Source organism: Lepeophtheirus salmonis, chromosome 1 (assembly GCF_016086655.4).
Source record: "Lepeophtheirus salmonis chromosome 1, UVic_Lsal_1.4, whole genome shotgun sequence".
NCBI lineage: Eukaryota > Metazoa > Arthropoda > Copepoda > Siphonostomatoida > Caligidae > Lepeophtheirus > Lepeophtheirus salmonis.
The window spans coordinates 54,750,346-54,766,883 of NC_052131.2; the positions used below are offsets into that span (position 1 = coordinate 54,750,346).

At 33.9% G+C, this 16,538-nt stretch overlaps 3 protein-coding genes across 6 annotated transcripts; 1 reads left to right on the forward strand and 2 right to left on the reverse strand.

The window, feature by feature from the left end:
- Positions 1-1,268: 1,268 nt before the first annotated feature.
- On the reverse strand, positions 1,269-2,057 carry mRpS28 (mitochondrial ribosomal protein S28). Its single transcript, XM_040727517.2, has 2 exons — positions 1,758-2,057; positions 1,269-1,697 (listed from the first exon to the last, which is right to left on the reverse strand). Exons 1-2 carry the CDS (start codon positions 1,956-1,958, stop codon positions 1,455-1,457), a joined length of 444 nt encoding a protein of 147 aa, XP_040583451.1. The 5' UTR covers positions 1,959-2,057; the 3' UTR covers positions 1,269-1,454.
- Positions 2,058-2,489: 432 nt separating this feature from the next.
- On the forward strand, positions 2,490-16,538 carry LOC121132076 (condensin-2 complex subunit D3). 4 transcript variants are annotated; one of them, XM_040727520.2, is made up of 8 exons: positions 2,490-2,835; positions 8,880-9,218; positions 10,487-10,579; positions 10,656-11,105; positions 11,174-12,055; positions 12,121-12,435; positions 12,952-15,398; positions 15,491-16,538. In XM_040727520.2, the coding sequence occupies exons 1-8, from the start codon at positions 2,623-2,625 to the stop codon at positions 15,501-15,503; spliced, it is 4,752 nt and encodes a 1,583-aa protein (XP_040583454.1). In that variant the 5' UTR covers positions 2,490-2,622; the 3' UTR covers positions 15,504-16,538. The 4 variants fall into 4 exon arrangements, with proteins under 4 accessions (XP_040583454.1, XP_040583453.1, XP_071750213.1 ...); XM_040727519.2 differs by having other exon boundaries at positions 16,375-16,538; XM_071894112.1 differs by having other exon boundaries at positions 2,576-2,835; positions 8,899-9,218; positions 16,375-16,538.
- LOC121132077 (uncharacterized) lies at positions 2,850-5,517 on the reverse strand. The gene is made up of 3 exons (XM_040727522.2): positions 5,090-5,517; positions 4,758-5,019; positions 2,850-4,708 (listed from the first exon to the last, which is right to left on the reverse strand). Exons 1-3 carry the CDS (start codon positions 5,455-5,457, stop codon positions 2,966-2,968), a joined length of 2,373 nt encoding a protein of 790 aa, XP_040583456.1. The 5' UTR covers positions 5,458-5,517; the 3' UTR covers positions 2,850-2,965.

Sequence of the window (16,538 nt, forward strand, 5' to 3'; positions counted from 1 at the left end):
AATTAAGCCCCTGTCAGATTGGCGCATGAGAGCTCGTCAAAAATTTCCTGGTAGATAAAAAAATACCATTGAAAGATATAATTATCAATGTCGAGAATGGACCTCGACTACGAGGATAAACAGCCTTTGACGCCATAAAAAAGTATCTTCCTATATATTCCTCGGATTTTCGTGACCTTGCGTACACATAAGTGTCAATGCAATCGTCACAAGGGAGCGTCGAACGATTGTTCTCTAATGTGAAATTCATTTTATGTGACCAGAGGGTATCAATGAAGGAGGATCTTCTGAATGCAATCCTTTTCTTGAGAGCGAAGTAGGATATGTACAAAAATGTTAAGCAATGAAGATAATATTATCTGTTGTTCTTATGAAAATCATGTCATAACTTAATAATACTTAAGTTTCTATTACTCATATACGTTTGTGAATGGAACACTTTGCAGGGTATGAGTGTTTTTCATCTTTTTGTCGTAGCATTCATCAATACTTGTATTGGGGGTTACAGATTTGGGCGTTGAGAGATATGAAGACAACGTTTCAACGTATTTGTCCTTTTTATTGTGATTGTATTTCCCTGATTGCTTTTATCCCAATAAACATAAAATTTCAATTTGATAAATATATATCCATGTTTCTCTTTTCTGATGAAAATGACTAATTAATTATTAGTATTATATGGCATATTATATAACTTAAATGCAACAGATCTTCCATTCGTAAATGTGTGGTATTTATAAATTAAAGTTGGTAATTAAAACGATTGGTGCTTTAGTCCAATACGACGTTATATAAAGTTTATATATTACAACTTGTGCTAGTTACACAATTAACATAAAAACAATATTGAAACAAAATAAAAAAATGGGAAAAACATGCCGAATTATTTTTCTATCATATCTACATTAAGCCCATACATTTCATAGACATATTTTGTTCCGTTATAGGCTTTGTATTCATATTTCTGGGATGAGTTGTGATACCCAAGAATGTAAACTATTTTTTAAATCCCTCGTTTGATTGGTGAGACTTAATTTGGCTCTGATATAGCTGCTCAAACAAAATAATTTTTTTAAATTTTGGCGCTTCATTTCTGCTATTAATGGAAATATATGATTGTTAGAAATTAACGATAATTCGTCGAAGAATACAAATATAGTCTAAAGTCAATTATTAGACAAATAACTTTAACTTTGTATATGACATATCATTATACAAAGTATGTACAAAATTAATAAATAATTAAGTTATAATTGAAAGAAATATCCTTTTTGACTCATCTAATATCATTTATTTCTCTACACAAACATTTCAAAAATATCAATAAAAACAGAAATGTCTTAACTACATAATAAACGAATATTTATAAAGTTTTTTTCGACTGAATGTAAAGGATTTATAAAAGAAGTATTGGCATGGCAAGTATACGTAAAGTTAAATAGGGGATTTTAACTTCATGAAGAAGATTTGGAGTAGAGGCCAAGAAGGACACCATCCGCCTCCATTAGCGTCATTTCATTCTCATAACCAAGAAACTTTTGAGACAATTCCAGAGATTTGATCAGAACTCTCACTTTTACACCCCGACGGAAATTTTCGGAGTTATTTCGAGGCTTACGACACACGCAGGGGAATTTATGGCCAATGTCAATATACAAATCGTCTTCTATAACGTGATATACTTCTCCAACGACAACCTAGTGGTGATATTACAAATGATGATGGATCTATTTATTAGTTATCACTTCAGATATTACCTTGCCCTTGGGATCACCCATTTGGATCCATGATGATTGGCGTAGGAGGGAAGCAAAGGAAGATGATTTCTTTTCCGGAGTCTTTTCTTCCTGAGCAGGAGCCGACTCTGAGGAAAAAGCTGCACTAGAGGGTAGACGTGATGATGGATGTCGAAGAGACAGTCGTCTACACAAGGTGGATAAACTAGTGCGGAGAGACATTTCGATTATATTATTAAAGTATAAAAATTAATAATTAATTTTATTATTTATTAATAAACAATCAACTTCCCCGTGTGTTGACTATGTTTGTTTACAATTTTGTTTATACAAAATAAGAGTTGCCAAATGAAATATATTTTTTATCGTGAACCTTATTTAGTTGTAACAGTCCTTTACTTAAATTATAACGCAACCTCTAACAACTAATTAGATTTTCATGATTTTTTAATATTCCTCAAATTAATTTCTTGGCCTCTTACATTCAAATAATATATATGAATGCTTATGATATCTGATTTTTTATAGTTATAATAAATTAATCAGATAGTGTGAGCATTCTAATCAATATATATAAAGAACAAATCAGATTGACATTTACCTTATATTTCGAAAATCAATAGTGTAATCTTATTATTTAATAGTAAAAAATATAGTGTATTGAAATTGTTTCAATGGTATAGTTATGTATAATTTCCCAAATCTAGAAAATATATATACTATACTATGGAAATCTTTGTCTGGAGTCCATATTACAAGAGAGAAACCTCGCGGTATTATTTTATTTTTACGAGCGAAAAGAGAAAAAATAAACTTTGATGTAAAATAATAATATTATTGTTTTTGTAACGGACGGATCCTCTTTTGGTCGTAACAGAGGACTAAAATGATCGAATCCCCTCATTTTGAAGATGGGGGAGAGGATGATGATGAAGGACTGCAACTCATTGTCAACTGTTTAAAGTGCCTTTATTTGGACGAGTTGCCCATCGAATGGGTAGACCATGTTTGGGACTCTCAATTTACGGAAGTAAATGAGTTGCCTTTCTCGTATACGAACAGAATGAATTATGAAAACTTGAATCACATCCTTGGAAAGGTGATGTATTTTGATTTTCTTTTCTTTTTTAGGCGATTTTTTATTTTCATTTATATATTTTTTAATATATGTTCATTTTTATGCGAATTTTTAATTCATTTTTTTTTTTTTCAATGATTTAATTCATTTATTATATTTGAGGCTTTGTATCAAATCCTGACGCCATATTCAATTCTCTCTCTTTCTCCTTTTTCCTATTATATTCGTCCTCTAATGCAAAGTACCATTCAAAAATTTGATCCACAGTGTGATGAAGCCCTCGAGAATATCCATAATTCACAATAAGCTCCTTTCCCTTAGGAACAGGTTTTGTCGTTAGGATATAGACAATCGTTCCGAAGCGTGGATGCTCCGCCTGGTAAAATCCTGTGTTGACCTCATCCCCAAATCCATTATTCATTTTATGTCCCAAAGTGGATCTATATCGAGATTCCTCATCATAGTCCACTGGGATATCAATCAGTGCTCCATGATATGTAGAAATTCTATATTTGTAACAATATGCGATTGATTTTGCTGAGAGGGATGCGTTGAATCGGCAGGCATTGTTCCATATATTGCCCTCTTTCTCCCCAAAGAGTGCTCCTGAGTACCATGCACCAACTTCACCTGCCTCCAAATCTCTTTTTGCATGGAGTCCATCCCCACTATTTGGAATTTCTGACTTTGATAGATATATCGTCTCAGCTTCATAGGGATCTTCAATTATCAGCATGGAAGGGGAGGCTAAGGTAGTGTTGGAGGGAGGATCGTAGAAGTAAACTTGCTCTGTTTCCATATTGGAGGGCTTTCCTGATATTTTAACCTCAAGGATACTATCTTTATTACAATTTAATTCCAATATGTGTCTATAAACAGCGGCTTTCATAATTCGATCTTCAAAGACCCCGTGGAGGACATTAAAGTGATTTGGATATATATATGAAATATCTGATCCACTCAATTTCCCCTTTGAGTCCACTTTTCCATAGAGTAGGCCCTGCTTATTTAATTCATGGCCAACCATGCCATACCAAACCGTTCCAGAAGCTCTTCCATTTAGGAAATAGCCATAGAAGCCAAGTCCATTCATTGTAACTTGGTTATAATTGAAATTTATGGTATTTTTGGCCATGGGATACGGATAGTGACTCTTCATTCCGATGGTGAGGACCCTTCCATGCAAAACTCCTTTGACAGCAACTGCGGCACTACCTTGAATGTTATCCTCCGAAATGATATACACACTCCCTTCCAGCTCTCCATTTCTAAAAAATCCAGATATCAAATTTATTTCTGGAATGGAACATTTTCCGCGCATGCATTGGTTTTTGTCACTCAGCTCCAATATTCCAAATCCATGGAACCTTCCTTCACCATCCAAATCTCCAGTATATTTGAACTCGCTAAATGTTTTTCGTTGAAACGTAAACTGTGCTTCATAGATATTCTCTTCTACATGATCAATGCGACTAATCAATTTGATTGCTTTTTTGTCTAATGAACTTTTATGAGACTTAAAGTGAAAGAATTTAGAAAAGTTTGAAAGAATGGTTGAAAAGTAGGATCGAATGGACTGGGCAATATATCTATCATCAATTGCGGAACAAAGTAATTTTTCATCTTGAGTAATATCTGCTTCCTCTGGATATGTTCTAATTTTTTCATCTAAAGAGTAACTGAAATAAGGATAGATCTTATCCCCGTTTACTGTTACGTAGCAATGACTAGAATTGTGTGCTCCAAAGTCTATTCTTGATATAAGGGCTCGATTGATAGTCCTGCTATTTAGATCGAGGAACCCTCTGATTGTTAGACGGAAATCGTCCAGAAAGATAAATCCCTCATCCTTTGGACGGGGAGTCAAAAAATCTTCGCAGGAGCCATAATATACCTATTTAAAACATATTTTAATTCTGTTTGATGTATTTTTATGGTCTTGCCATTTCTGAGTCGATTATCCAGCATGTCGTAAGATCCACTTTCCCTATATTTACTCTACCAATTCCCCATTTACCACTCTCTGAATCTTGCAATTTGTAAACTCCATGAAGGGCACCCCTTTGTACAGACGCTTCTATTTTCAGAGTTCGCTTATTTTTTGTCTCTATCACAGTTTCGATTGTACTATAGTCGATAATATTCCCATTTGAAAAATTGGCGTAGAACTCCTTGATTTGACCTCCAAATATATTTTCGTAGGATCTACAAAATGTGCAAGTAAGAAAGAATTATATTAATTAGTTAATTAACTATAAAAAATTTCAGAACACACCTTCCCATTTGAACGCAATTCCTCTTATTGGATTTATTCCCATTCACTCCGAATTTAATCCTTCCATATCCCTCAAAGAGCCCCCTATTAGAACTCACTTTTCCATCCCATGAAAAGTCTCCTCTCGCAGATGGATGTCCACAAATGATGCTTTGTATGAATATGTCATTGTCTTCTGGCTCTTTTTTCATTGGATAAGGACAGTTTCTATTATTGATGGAGTCTTTTACATTACTTATCCAATTTTTAATTTGTTCTATAGATTCATTATGAATGTTGGATATCCCATCGTAAGGTGTTGAATTAATAGAGTTGGCAAGTAATATTAGAATGAGTCCTGTGCAGTCATTAAAAACTCGAATCTCCATGGTAATTCTTTTGCAAAAAAAATATATTCTCAAAGAGACCACCCTTCCTCTCTTCTGGTCTTTAATTTCTAAGAAATTATCATATATCAAAATTTTATTGTTCATCATATAATCCATGTACTCAGCATCAAGATTCCTGCGTTTAAAAACTACAAGCATAGAATCGGTTTCCCTTTTTTCAAGCCTTTCTAACCTATGTTTATATTTGTACCTTTTTGATGGAAATGGCTGTACTAAGCATTTTGTAAAAGGGGTCATTGCTTTTAATTTAAAGCAATCAAACTTTTCCTTAAAAGTAAACAATTGCATTAAAATGCACTTCTGCATAGTAGTACATAACATCCAGGAGAAGTTCAAAAATATAATTAATAGAAGAGTAGTTATTGAAAAAATGGCCTTAAAAAAGAAACCGAAAATCAATATGGTAACCTAGGCTGTGGAATCGGTAAATAAAATGCTTGACTCTCAGTCCAACTCCAGTATATTGGATGTTCCCGACTCCGACTCCACCACACAATTTTTTAACAATATCTTTTATAGCCTATATATTGTGTCCTTTGAGTCTAGAGACTATAAATATAGATTGAATTGATAGCTATAGGTAGTTATTAGTTAATTTTTGTAAATAGTTGAAATAATTGGTATACAAGATATTTAACAAATGAAATGGATCAAAATCTATCTAATGCTAATACATTGTTAAATTTCTGAACATAATTTATGTAGTCGTAACTGAGGAACGACAATAAAAACAATATCTCACTGGAATGATACACTTTTCTCTGATGAGACTGACTGTTCACAAGTCTAACTAATGAACTAGCACGGCTAGTGTCTATGTTCTACCACATACATATAACAATTTAGACTTTAGAAAGGTTTGGGAATTGTGATTGTATAGCCTATAGGGTACGATTGAAATTTCTGAAGTAAACTTATAAATTAGTTAACTTTCAAGTTTCATAAATGAAAAGTACTTATGATTTAAAACCATTTAGAGAATAAATTTATGAATACTAAATATAAGCCTTAGATTATAAATAAGTTTTATTTTGATAAAATATAATTATTATTGTAGCTGGGTCAGAGTTGGTATAATCCTGACAATTTGAAGAATGTTTATAGAGGAGAGCAGCTTAGCTAAAATGACCAGTGATGTAAATCATATGTACTTTTTAGTTGGCCCGTTTTTTTGGAATTGGTAATCTGATGAAAGAATTTTCTCTCCTTAACTGTTGTCATTATTATTAACTCTTGAGTAGTTAACTTCCTTTCCAAATGATCAAAATTAGTGTGGATACTCGTTCTAAGAATATATATATATTTTTTTTTGTGTTCGGTCTTATGTGATTTTTTCTAGACAGATCTGGACTGATATTTGCAATTTAATCTCCACACTAGTTTTGATAATTGAAAAACTAATGTATATAAATAAAACTGGACAAAATATGACATTAGAACAGAGCGACAAGTTATGTAGTAAACAGTGTTATATATTTTCCAAGGCGTTTATCATTATTAATATATTCTTAAGGAGGAAACATCTGAGAATAATGTGTATGTCCTCATGAATATCGTAGAGTAATATTGATGATTTGTTGCTGAGTTATAAGTAACGTACGTCAGGGGTGTCCGCAGAGGGGGGGGGCGAAGGGATGTAGGACCCCCAAAAATTAAGATTTTTTTCTTTATTCGGGCAAATTATGCAGCAAAGTAAAAAATTTGAAACGAAAATTTGAATTTTTTGTGAAGAGTTATGGATTTTTTGAAATTTTTTTCCGTAAAATTTTAATATTTGAAATTTAATTTTTGATAATTTTTATTTTTTGTAAATAAATATGGATTTTGAAATTTTTTTCAAAAAATTTTAATATTTGAAATCTAATTTTTATAATTTTTTTCAAAAAATTTATTTTTCTCTGAATATCTATGAATTTTTGAAGAAAAAAAACATAAAAAAAATAGTAATTTTTGTGAATTGCTATGGAATTTGGGGGGGGGGGCGAAGGGGTCTAGCCCACAAAATTAGGGAATTTTTGCTTTTTACTTGAAGTTATTTTCTTTATCGGGGCGGATTATGCTGCGGAGCAAAAAATTTGGGTTTTTTCCCAAAAAAATTAATATTAGACATTACTTGAAAACACTATTTACGCGGATTGCATTTAAATGATATAATTTGCATTTAAAGCGTTCAAGAAATGCGCTAGGTTTAAAATGTTTTTCTTACGTAAATCACGGGTCAATGACTCTCTACTTCAATAGTATATGATATGTACATAGATGTGGGTTTTATTTAATTCCATTCCAAAAAAGTACAGTCTCATTCTCCCTCATCTTACTTATGTATTTAATAGTGTTGGGGTTCGGTCTGAAAATCCTAGACCGGTCTGAGCCTGTTAAGATTTTTAGTGGACCGAACTAATTCAGTCCTTGAAAAAAGTTCGTTCTATATCGGTCATAAAGAAAAATCGGTGCTTGTCAGACTGGAATTCTCTTGACTATGGGATCAGGGGTGCAATCCAGAATGTGGATGCCCTAAAAGCTGCCGTTTTAAAGGAGTGGGATGAAATGTCGGAGTAATACGTGATTCCAGATCTTCAGGCGTAGGATCGAGGCCATGGTCTAAAGAAGGAATGCCCAGCCACTGTTCTGCGGACCGCATTTCAGCTTGCTTAATTAAAAGTGCGGTTTACTACTCCTTCTCACTTCAATTAGTATTTTGTAGCGAAATTGTCACAATATCAACAAAACCCATGGAACGCGCATAATACGTACAAACATTGAAAAATATTTCCCAAATAAAGGAATTTGTGAAAAATTATCCCTCTGGAGGAAATATTTTTAATGAGAAAATAGAATTTTCTTTTTAACGGTTTCTTTTCGAAAAAAGGTCAATCGATCAATTTGTGCAGCAGAGCAAACAATTTAATTCAAAAAATTATTCTAAATAACCAAGCACCCTAGAATAAATATTTATCTAATAGTTTTGTTTATGATTCCATTTTTTATGACATTTAATTTGATAGGTTATGTGGCCCATTAAAATATTTTTACATGAGCTGTTGATTTTTTTTCTTCTTTTCTCCTAATCAGTGTTTTCAACGTTGATTGGTTGAATTAGAATTAGCTTTTGTTAAGGTGTTGTAAACAATTGTTAGGTTAATAATATATGTACAAATCAGAAAACTCAGTATAGGAGAGAATATTTAGGGTCATCCGCGGGATTTTTTTTTTGAAAAAAATTCAAAAAAATTTAAATTCTTCGAAAAAATTTGAAAAATTAAATTAAATAGGACCGCGTTACCTCTCTCACACAAAAATATTAAATGTATATCCAAAAATGAGGCCTCCACAGACAAACTTTGTTTTATTCATATATAATTATATTTATAATTAATTATACAAATTTATATTAATTTCAGACTACTGCATACATTACAGAATGGGTTAAGAATTACAAAGAAAGGCCTTCCATTTCCACAAGTTTTAATGATACCCGTTCTTATGGCGTGTCTTCCATATGGGCCACATTAGTTGCTCAAAACATCAAATACAAATCCCTCATTGCTCTATTGTATTATTTAATGCACCAGGGTCAAAATCTGAGTGCAAGTGAAGAAGATAGGGATTTGTGTATCGAGTCATCCAGTCTATACTTTCTATTATTGAGTCTCCCTGGAAGTGGAGCTTTTAAGGTGTTTCACGCAGTTCTCTACTGTAAAACTCTAAATACTTTCAAACTAGCATTGAAGCTTCATTTGGTAAGTTTGGTTGTTTTTTTATTAGATACATTCTGTCAAAAAAGTACCGGGAATTATTAATTTAAATTACCAGCGCCGAAGGGATTTAATTTTTTTATCTAGGTCGGCAGTTTTGTCTTTCATTATGATGGCAAGTTAGAGCGTGATCTGCAGACCAGTTTGCTTGCAACAGCTGGATAAGTCAGTCTACCTTACTAGTGCTCCACGATTAAAACAATAAACGAAATTATTGAAGAAAAAAAATCTTCATACCAGTTTAAGGGAGTTATTTCATTACCTTATCATCTCCCATGAGTCAGTTAGTACCATTCTGACTGAACATTTGGGGATGAGACGCGTCGCAGTACGGCTTGTTGCAAGAGAGCTGAATTTTCTATAAAAACAGTACCGTGAGTAAGTATCTTCGGACATGCTTGATCGCGCGAATTCCGGGCCAACATTCATCGAACGTATCATAACTATTAATGAGACGTGGTATGGCATGCAAACAAGCCAACAATCATCAGAATGGTGGGAGAAAAAATTCATTCTAAAAATCATCGAGCACTAGTGAGGTAGACTTATCCAGTTGTTGCAAGCAAACTGGTCAACAAATCACGCTCAAACTTGGCATCATAATGAAACACAGTACTGGCGACCTTTAAAAAAAAATGTTTTTTATCCTTTCAGCGCGGGCAATTTAAATTAACAATTTCCCGGTACTTTTTTGAGAGAATGTATATATGCATTATACACGCATGTAAAAACATGATTTAAATTATGGCAATCGTTTCTTAAACTTTTGCAAAGCTTTTTAATATTCCTTGATGTCTATATTTAGTGCTGTACGTGGAACATATGAATTTTCTGAAAAGTGTTTATGAAAGAGACTGTGAGGAAAGAGGCAATAAAAAATATCAATATTATCACCTTAAATTCTGATAGTTTTCAAATATTTTACTTACGCTATGTTCATCTTTTGAGTCATGTCATTGTTAGAAATGGGATTATTGTAGAGAAACACTTCAGGTTTATTTAGGTTTAAGTCAACTTATTGTGGCTCAAATTTCTTCCTTTGAAAAAATAGAAAATTGGACATAAAATATTGATTTTTCAAAAATGTTAGTGTTTAATTAAACTCTCCAAATCGTGAAATATTGACGTCAAGGAGTTTTAAAGAGCCCTCAAAATCTTAGGAAACAATTTCGATAATTTATATCATACTTTATAGATTTTTTTAATATTATGCTATATCTATATAATAAAATAACTCCGTAATTGATATTCAGATACGTTCAAGTCCTAAGAAAAAATCTAGTTCACAAGCGAAGAAAAAATCATCACAACAGCGATGGGGTGGATCTCTCTATAGTGGAGGAACGGTGGGTGATACATATTTGATAATATTTTTCTCTCCTATTTACCTTATTCTATTTGTTTTTCTTTATATATATTTAGAATTACGATTCTGATGGATCCGATGATGAAATGACGGAGTTACTATCGCCGGATCAAATAAGGGTCTTGACGAAATCCCTTAATTCAGTACTTGATAATTTTTTATTTTATCTTTCTCACTCTTCTCTTAAAAGAAGCCCCGAGTCCTTGGATCTAACCATAGCAGAATTGGTGGATTTAACTCATTTGGAGATAACTAATCCCAATCTGAACTTTAAGAAACCTAGAGAACGTCATGGTCTATCATATCTTGCCTTTAATGCCTACAAGGGGCTTCAAACTCTTTGCTCCCCTCTTCATGGTGGTTCTGCAAAAATATCAAAAATGATTTTGAAGGCACTTCTCCCTGGCGTACTCATGGTTCATAAAGGAGCTTCTGAAGTTAATACTAAAGGACTCTCTGTTATACGAGAGCACTCCATACTTTTCCTTCATCATCTCATTGATATTGTAAGTTGTTTAATGATTTGATTCGTTTAGTTACTTCCTTGATACTCATTCTCCTTCATTTTTTATAGCTAGAAGAGTGCTCATATGAAGGAGTGGAAATATTTATTCAACATCTAGCATTTCATGTTCCGGATAAAGCAGAATTCCGTCAAAAAGCTTCCTCAACAATTGTTTCAATCACACGCCGTCTTCCAAGGATTTTTTATAACCGAGTTGTGAGATGGTTCCTTTCTTGGTCTTATAACGAAATGATGAGTCAACGTTTATTTGCAGTTGAGGTTATGGGTGCCTTTATTCTAGTAGAAGAAAGATCCGCGATCTCACATACAATGAAAGATCTATCACCACCTGCTCAAGAAAATAATGACCCACAGGACTTGATATCCCACAAATTTATTTTCGGTGTTCTTTTGGACAGATGCAGAGATAGTTCAACCAAAGTAAGAGCCAAGGCTTTCAAAACACTTTCTGACATTACAATAGAGGCTCACAGTGACATGATTGAAATCATTCGCTCTACTTTTAATGTAGATAAAAATGATGGGAATAATATCTCATCAAGGAGAAGTAATCAAATTAACTTTATCAAAGTTCTTCAAGACTTATCTAACTCTGATCTTCAAAATATGAATCCAATCCCAAGTGCTGAGGACATAATAGAGTTTCTTATAATAAGTGTATCTGACGAATCCGTATTTGTTCGCAAAAGTTCTCTCCAAGTCATGTACAATATTGTCAAGATTTCCAACGTATTTCGAGAAGAGTTGGTACGAATTTTAGCAAAACATTGTAGGGACCCTTCTCTTATGGTACGAAAGCAAATGATATCATTCCTAACAGAAATATTGAGAATATATCCCGAGAATGAAATTGTTATACATCTTTGGGTTGAGGGAATTTTTCCGATCGTAATGGATTCCGAATTAAAAGCCTCCGAGAAAGCTCTCGAAGTAATTTTTAATCAAAATATATTGATTATCTGTAATAATCTGTAATTATTTGAATTATCTTACAGTGTATTTGGGAAATGCTATTCGAAAATTTGACTGATCATGAATGCGTAAATTCGCAGATAAACGTATTACCTTGGCAAATCATTCATGAGAGTGAGAATCTGGGAATGACAAAATATTTGACCCGTGCAAGTGGAATTTGGTATAGAGACGGACTTCTGAAATCCTCCATATTCAAAATGATACGATCCCACATCAATACGGAAAACAATGATCGAGCCTGGTTTCTTTTAGCTGTAATAACGAATCATGTTCCTTTACAAGATCCGCATTTTGTGATGGAATATTTTAACGCATCCATTCATACACAACAGGGGGTAGGTTTTATTTCTTCATATTTTGCTCCTAAATGAATGATAATTGTAAAACTCTCGGGCAGACGACGATGATTATTGAGGGATTTTCAAACAATGAGAATCTAAATGAATTTCAATAATAATAAAAAAAGAAAAATGGATCAAACTAGTGATGTGCTGCGAGCTGAATTTCGCTGCTTGAGTATTTTCGAATCTATCACTAGACATATCATCCATATATCTTTAGGACCCATACATGATTAAAGAAAAAGTGGGGAGACTGATTAGGAAATCAGTCCTAGGACTGATCTAACACTAATGTAGCGTGACTATCGGTCCATTTGTTTTAATTTTGTATAATTTATAACTAAATTTAAATTACATACATTGAAAGGAGCTCACTCAAAAGGGTTCAGGTATTTCATTTAAAACTTGCTTTGCAATCAAAAAGTTTAAGTTAGAGAGACCCTTTTTCTGCCTTATTTTAACAATATACTGATTGATATATCGCAAAATTTTGTTCTCCCTTCTAAATAGGTTGGTCTCTACACATTAATTCAAGTCTTGAGCGTTCTCCTCTCATCTGTGAGTCGATTGTCCATTGAAGAACAAAAAAATCTTCAAAAAGACTTGGTCCTCCTCATTGAGCGGTTCTCATTACCTACAGAATTAATATCCACAGCTACAGACATTGCCACGGTTGTAAGTCAATTAGAGGCTCTTCGTAAGGATGGGAGTATTGACGTTGCATTGTATCACTCAAATGTAGAATCATGGGCTTGTAATGTAGTTGATTTAATTGACAAGGATCTACAAACGGGTTTATTGAATAATCCAAATGATAAGGACTTTCGTCTTATTCGTCAAATATTTACTCTTGGAGAGTTGTCTCTTATTGTTCCTGGAAAAATCCACAAAAAACTTTTTCTATTATTGCAAAATCTTGTTTTTAATGACAAAAAGACCCCTGGGGCAGGTCCTTCAAATATTAGCTTAGGAGGACGAGCAGGCTCTTCCTCCAAAATTGCTGCTCTTGCCATCGTTACATTGAATAAAATGTGTGTAACAAATGAAGAAATGGCGAAAAAGATCGTGCCTGCCTATGGCAGACTCCTTGACGAGTCAACGGACTCTGCTGTGAAAAATAATATAATCTATGGTCTAAGCGATCTCTGTGTAAAATATGCTAACGTTGTTGAATCCATTGTTCCGCAAATGGTAACTTGTTTAAAGGATAAGTCAAGTTTAGTAAAACAAACAACCCTTGTCACTATTATTCATCTCCTTCAAGAAGATTATCTCAAGATAGGTGGTGGCCGAGGTACTTTTTTTCTCCGACTTATTCAGACTAAATTGGATGATGAAATTAAATCCCTTACAGAGTTTTTCATCAAACATAGGCTCATGAAGAAGAGTCCTAATGTGATGTATCAGCATTTCATTGAGGCCTTGTTCTTCTATAACGAGTACAAAGGTCACTCCACATACAATAAATTTATTGATTCACAAAATATCCGTGAAATGTTCTCTATTGCGGGTGCGTCTGGAAAAGAGTCAAGAATGTATTTATATAAATTCATGTTGGAAAACATGAACGACGAACAAAGATTTCAAATGACATATAAATTGTGCCAAGATATCTTAGGAGGGACTTTAGAGGGTCAAATTAAGTTAAATGATGACTCTTATGGTGTTCTGAAAGATGCTTTGGCATGTCTAGCGAGTGACGAAATTAAATTGGTAAGTTTAAAATCCAAATCCACTGATGAAGTGGAAGATGGAGATGAGGATCTGGCTGGAGCGGTAGCTGCAGTAGCTAAAAAGACCATTATTTCACAGGTGGTTAAAAAGAACATTATTGAAAATATTATACCAATTGTCATTGCTCTGAAGCACAAATTAGAGGAGTTGAAACATCCTTTGATTGATGACCTCATGACATACTTGAGGGAAATTATGAAGGATTATAAGGATGAAGTGAAGGAGATGATCTCAGCGGACAAGAGATTAGCTCACGAAATTCAATTTGACCTCAAGCGTTGGGAGGATCAACAACGAAGGAACGAAGCAAGAGACACGGAAGATGATAGTAGTGGCGAAGATGAAAATGATGGTGACTTCCATCCTGAGGCTCAGAGAAGAAGAATAGGTTCAAGAGAAGTAAATGATGATCGTTTGATTCGACAAGTACTTAAAACGGCCATTGTGAATTTTAGGTCGCGACGACGTACATTGAACGACGATATCGAGAAAGTTGATAGTGGTGTGGTGCAGTCCTCACGGAGAACACTAACACATGTGGATTTGGCTGATCGAAATAAAGATAGAGAAACGGTAGCCGAAGTTCCTAAAAATAATTCAGCTCCACAATTGAATTTAAATAAAGAACAAGAACAATCTGAGTCACTCTGTAAGGAATCTTATGGTTCTGAAAGGGATTGTGCTTCTGAATTAGAATCAAATAAAGAGAGACCAAGTGTGGAATTATCCACATCCACAAATAAATGCGGAGAAGAGACTGAAACTTCAAAACAACCATGTATTCCTACCGAAAAAAGTGTAGTCTCTGAATCCTCTAAGAGAGTATCAAAAGAGACGGCATCTCAAAGTTTAAGATCAAGTCCAGAATCTCTTTCTTTTCTTGCTTCAACAACAATAGCGTCTTCTGCTCCAATTGGAGTTCCCAAATTGGGGAGAGCCGAAGTTAGAGATTCTTCTTCTACTGGAGAGGTTTTCCTTAATCCACAAAATGCCAAAAAACGCTTATTCAACTCCACAGGGAATTCCATAGTAACACCAGTTAAACGACTTAAAATAAATCGAGCCATAAGTACTCCTTCCGTGAGTGTAAGAAACATTACATTTTTGAATGAGAGTGATTGTAGCGCCATTAGCTTCATTTCTGCACCATCCCCTAAAAATGTTCCTAATAGTATATCAAGTAAAAAAGGGGAGGAGGAAGATGGGTCCATAGGTTCCTTTAGGTAAGATTAACATTTAAAATGGAACGTTTTACCAATTATTACAGGGCTGATCTTATCTAGTGGTACAAATTATATTTTTTTCAATTTTTCAGGAGTGAAATTTAAACGAGAGATTATGTGAGGATATTTATTTAACAAAATCATCTGAAAATAGAGCTTTGGCCAACTTTTACTCAAAATGTGAGCCCTCAACTCTAATTATTACCTCAATATGGGGCCTAAATCCTTTGCAGTCCTTGACCATGTAGTCGGACTCGAGCTTAGTCCATTCATTATTGATAGAAAATCTAGAGACTGACCACTCCTGTGAGGAGTATCACACACCCTCTCCTCCAGACGTGCCTGGATAGAATAGTCCAAGTTTTTTGCGTCTGGAGAGAAGGGTGCCCAAATATTGAGGCCCCAAAAGTCGGGCAAGTTGTCGTTCAATAAGGCCAGAATCTTACTGGCGCAATGACCTGGAGCTCCGCCTTGAGTGAAAACAAATTTCTCCCCGAACATTTCTCTGATCCAAGGTAGTATTTTCTTATCGAGTAGTTCGATGTAAGCTGTTCCTTCCTCTCTACAAAAATGGGAGGCAGACTTCGCCTGCGCTGCCCACTGGATTTTTTTTGTTCTGAAGACACGTCTCATTGAAGTTGAGACATTGTTTGGATATTCGGTTGTGATGTAGCGGCTGTTCTGCTTATTCACAGTGGCATCAACAGCGAAAAAAATTTCATCAGAAAAGAGCAGAACTTTGTCCGAATTTTTGTTGGCCTTGAGAAAATTTAGAATCTTCTTTATTCTTTTCAACCGTCTTTGCTTGCTCTGTTCAAAGATAAGATGCCTTGTTGTCCACCTTTGTGACTTTGCACGCATGTGATTCCGGATTTAAAATAATAAAATGTGCACCACTCTATAAGATCCACTCTGTGTACTACTAGATAAGATCAACTTTGTATATCATATTTATATACTTTTCTTTTATAAACAGATATGGACGTAACAAAACGGATGCATTTGATCATTTAGTGGACGGAAATAAGAAATAATACTTTTAATCAATCGAGAAATATGTAACATATATTTTTTTATATAGGATTTTTATGAAGATAATTAATTAATATAAGAGTATGAATAAAAAAATATATAAATTGA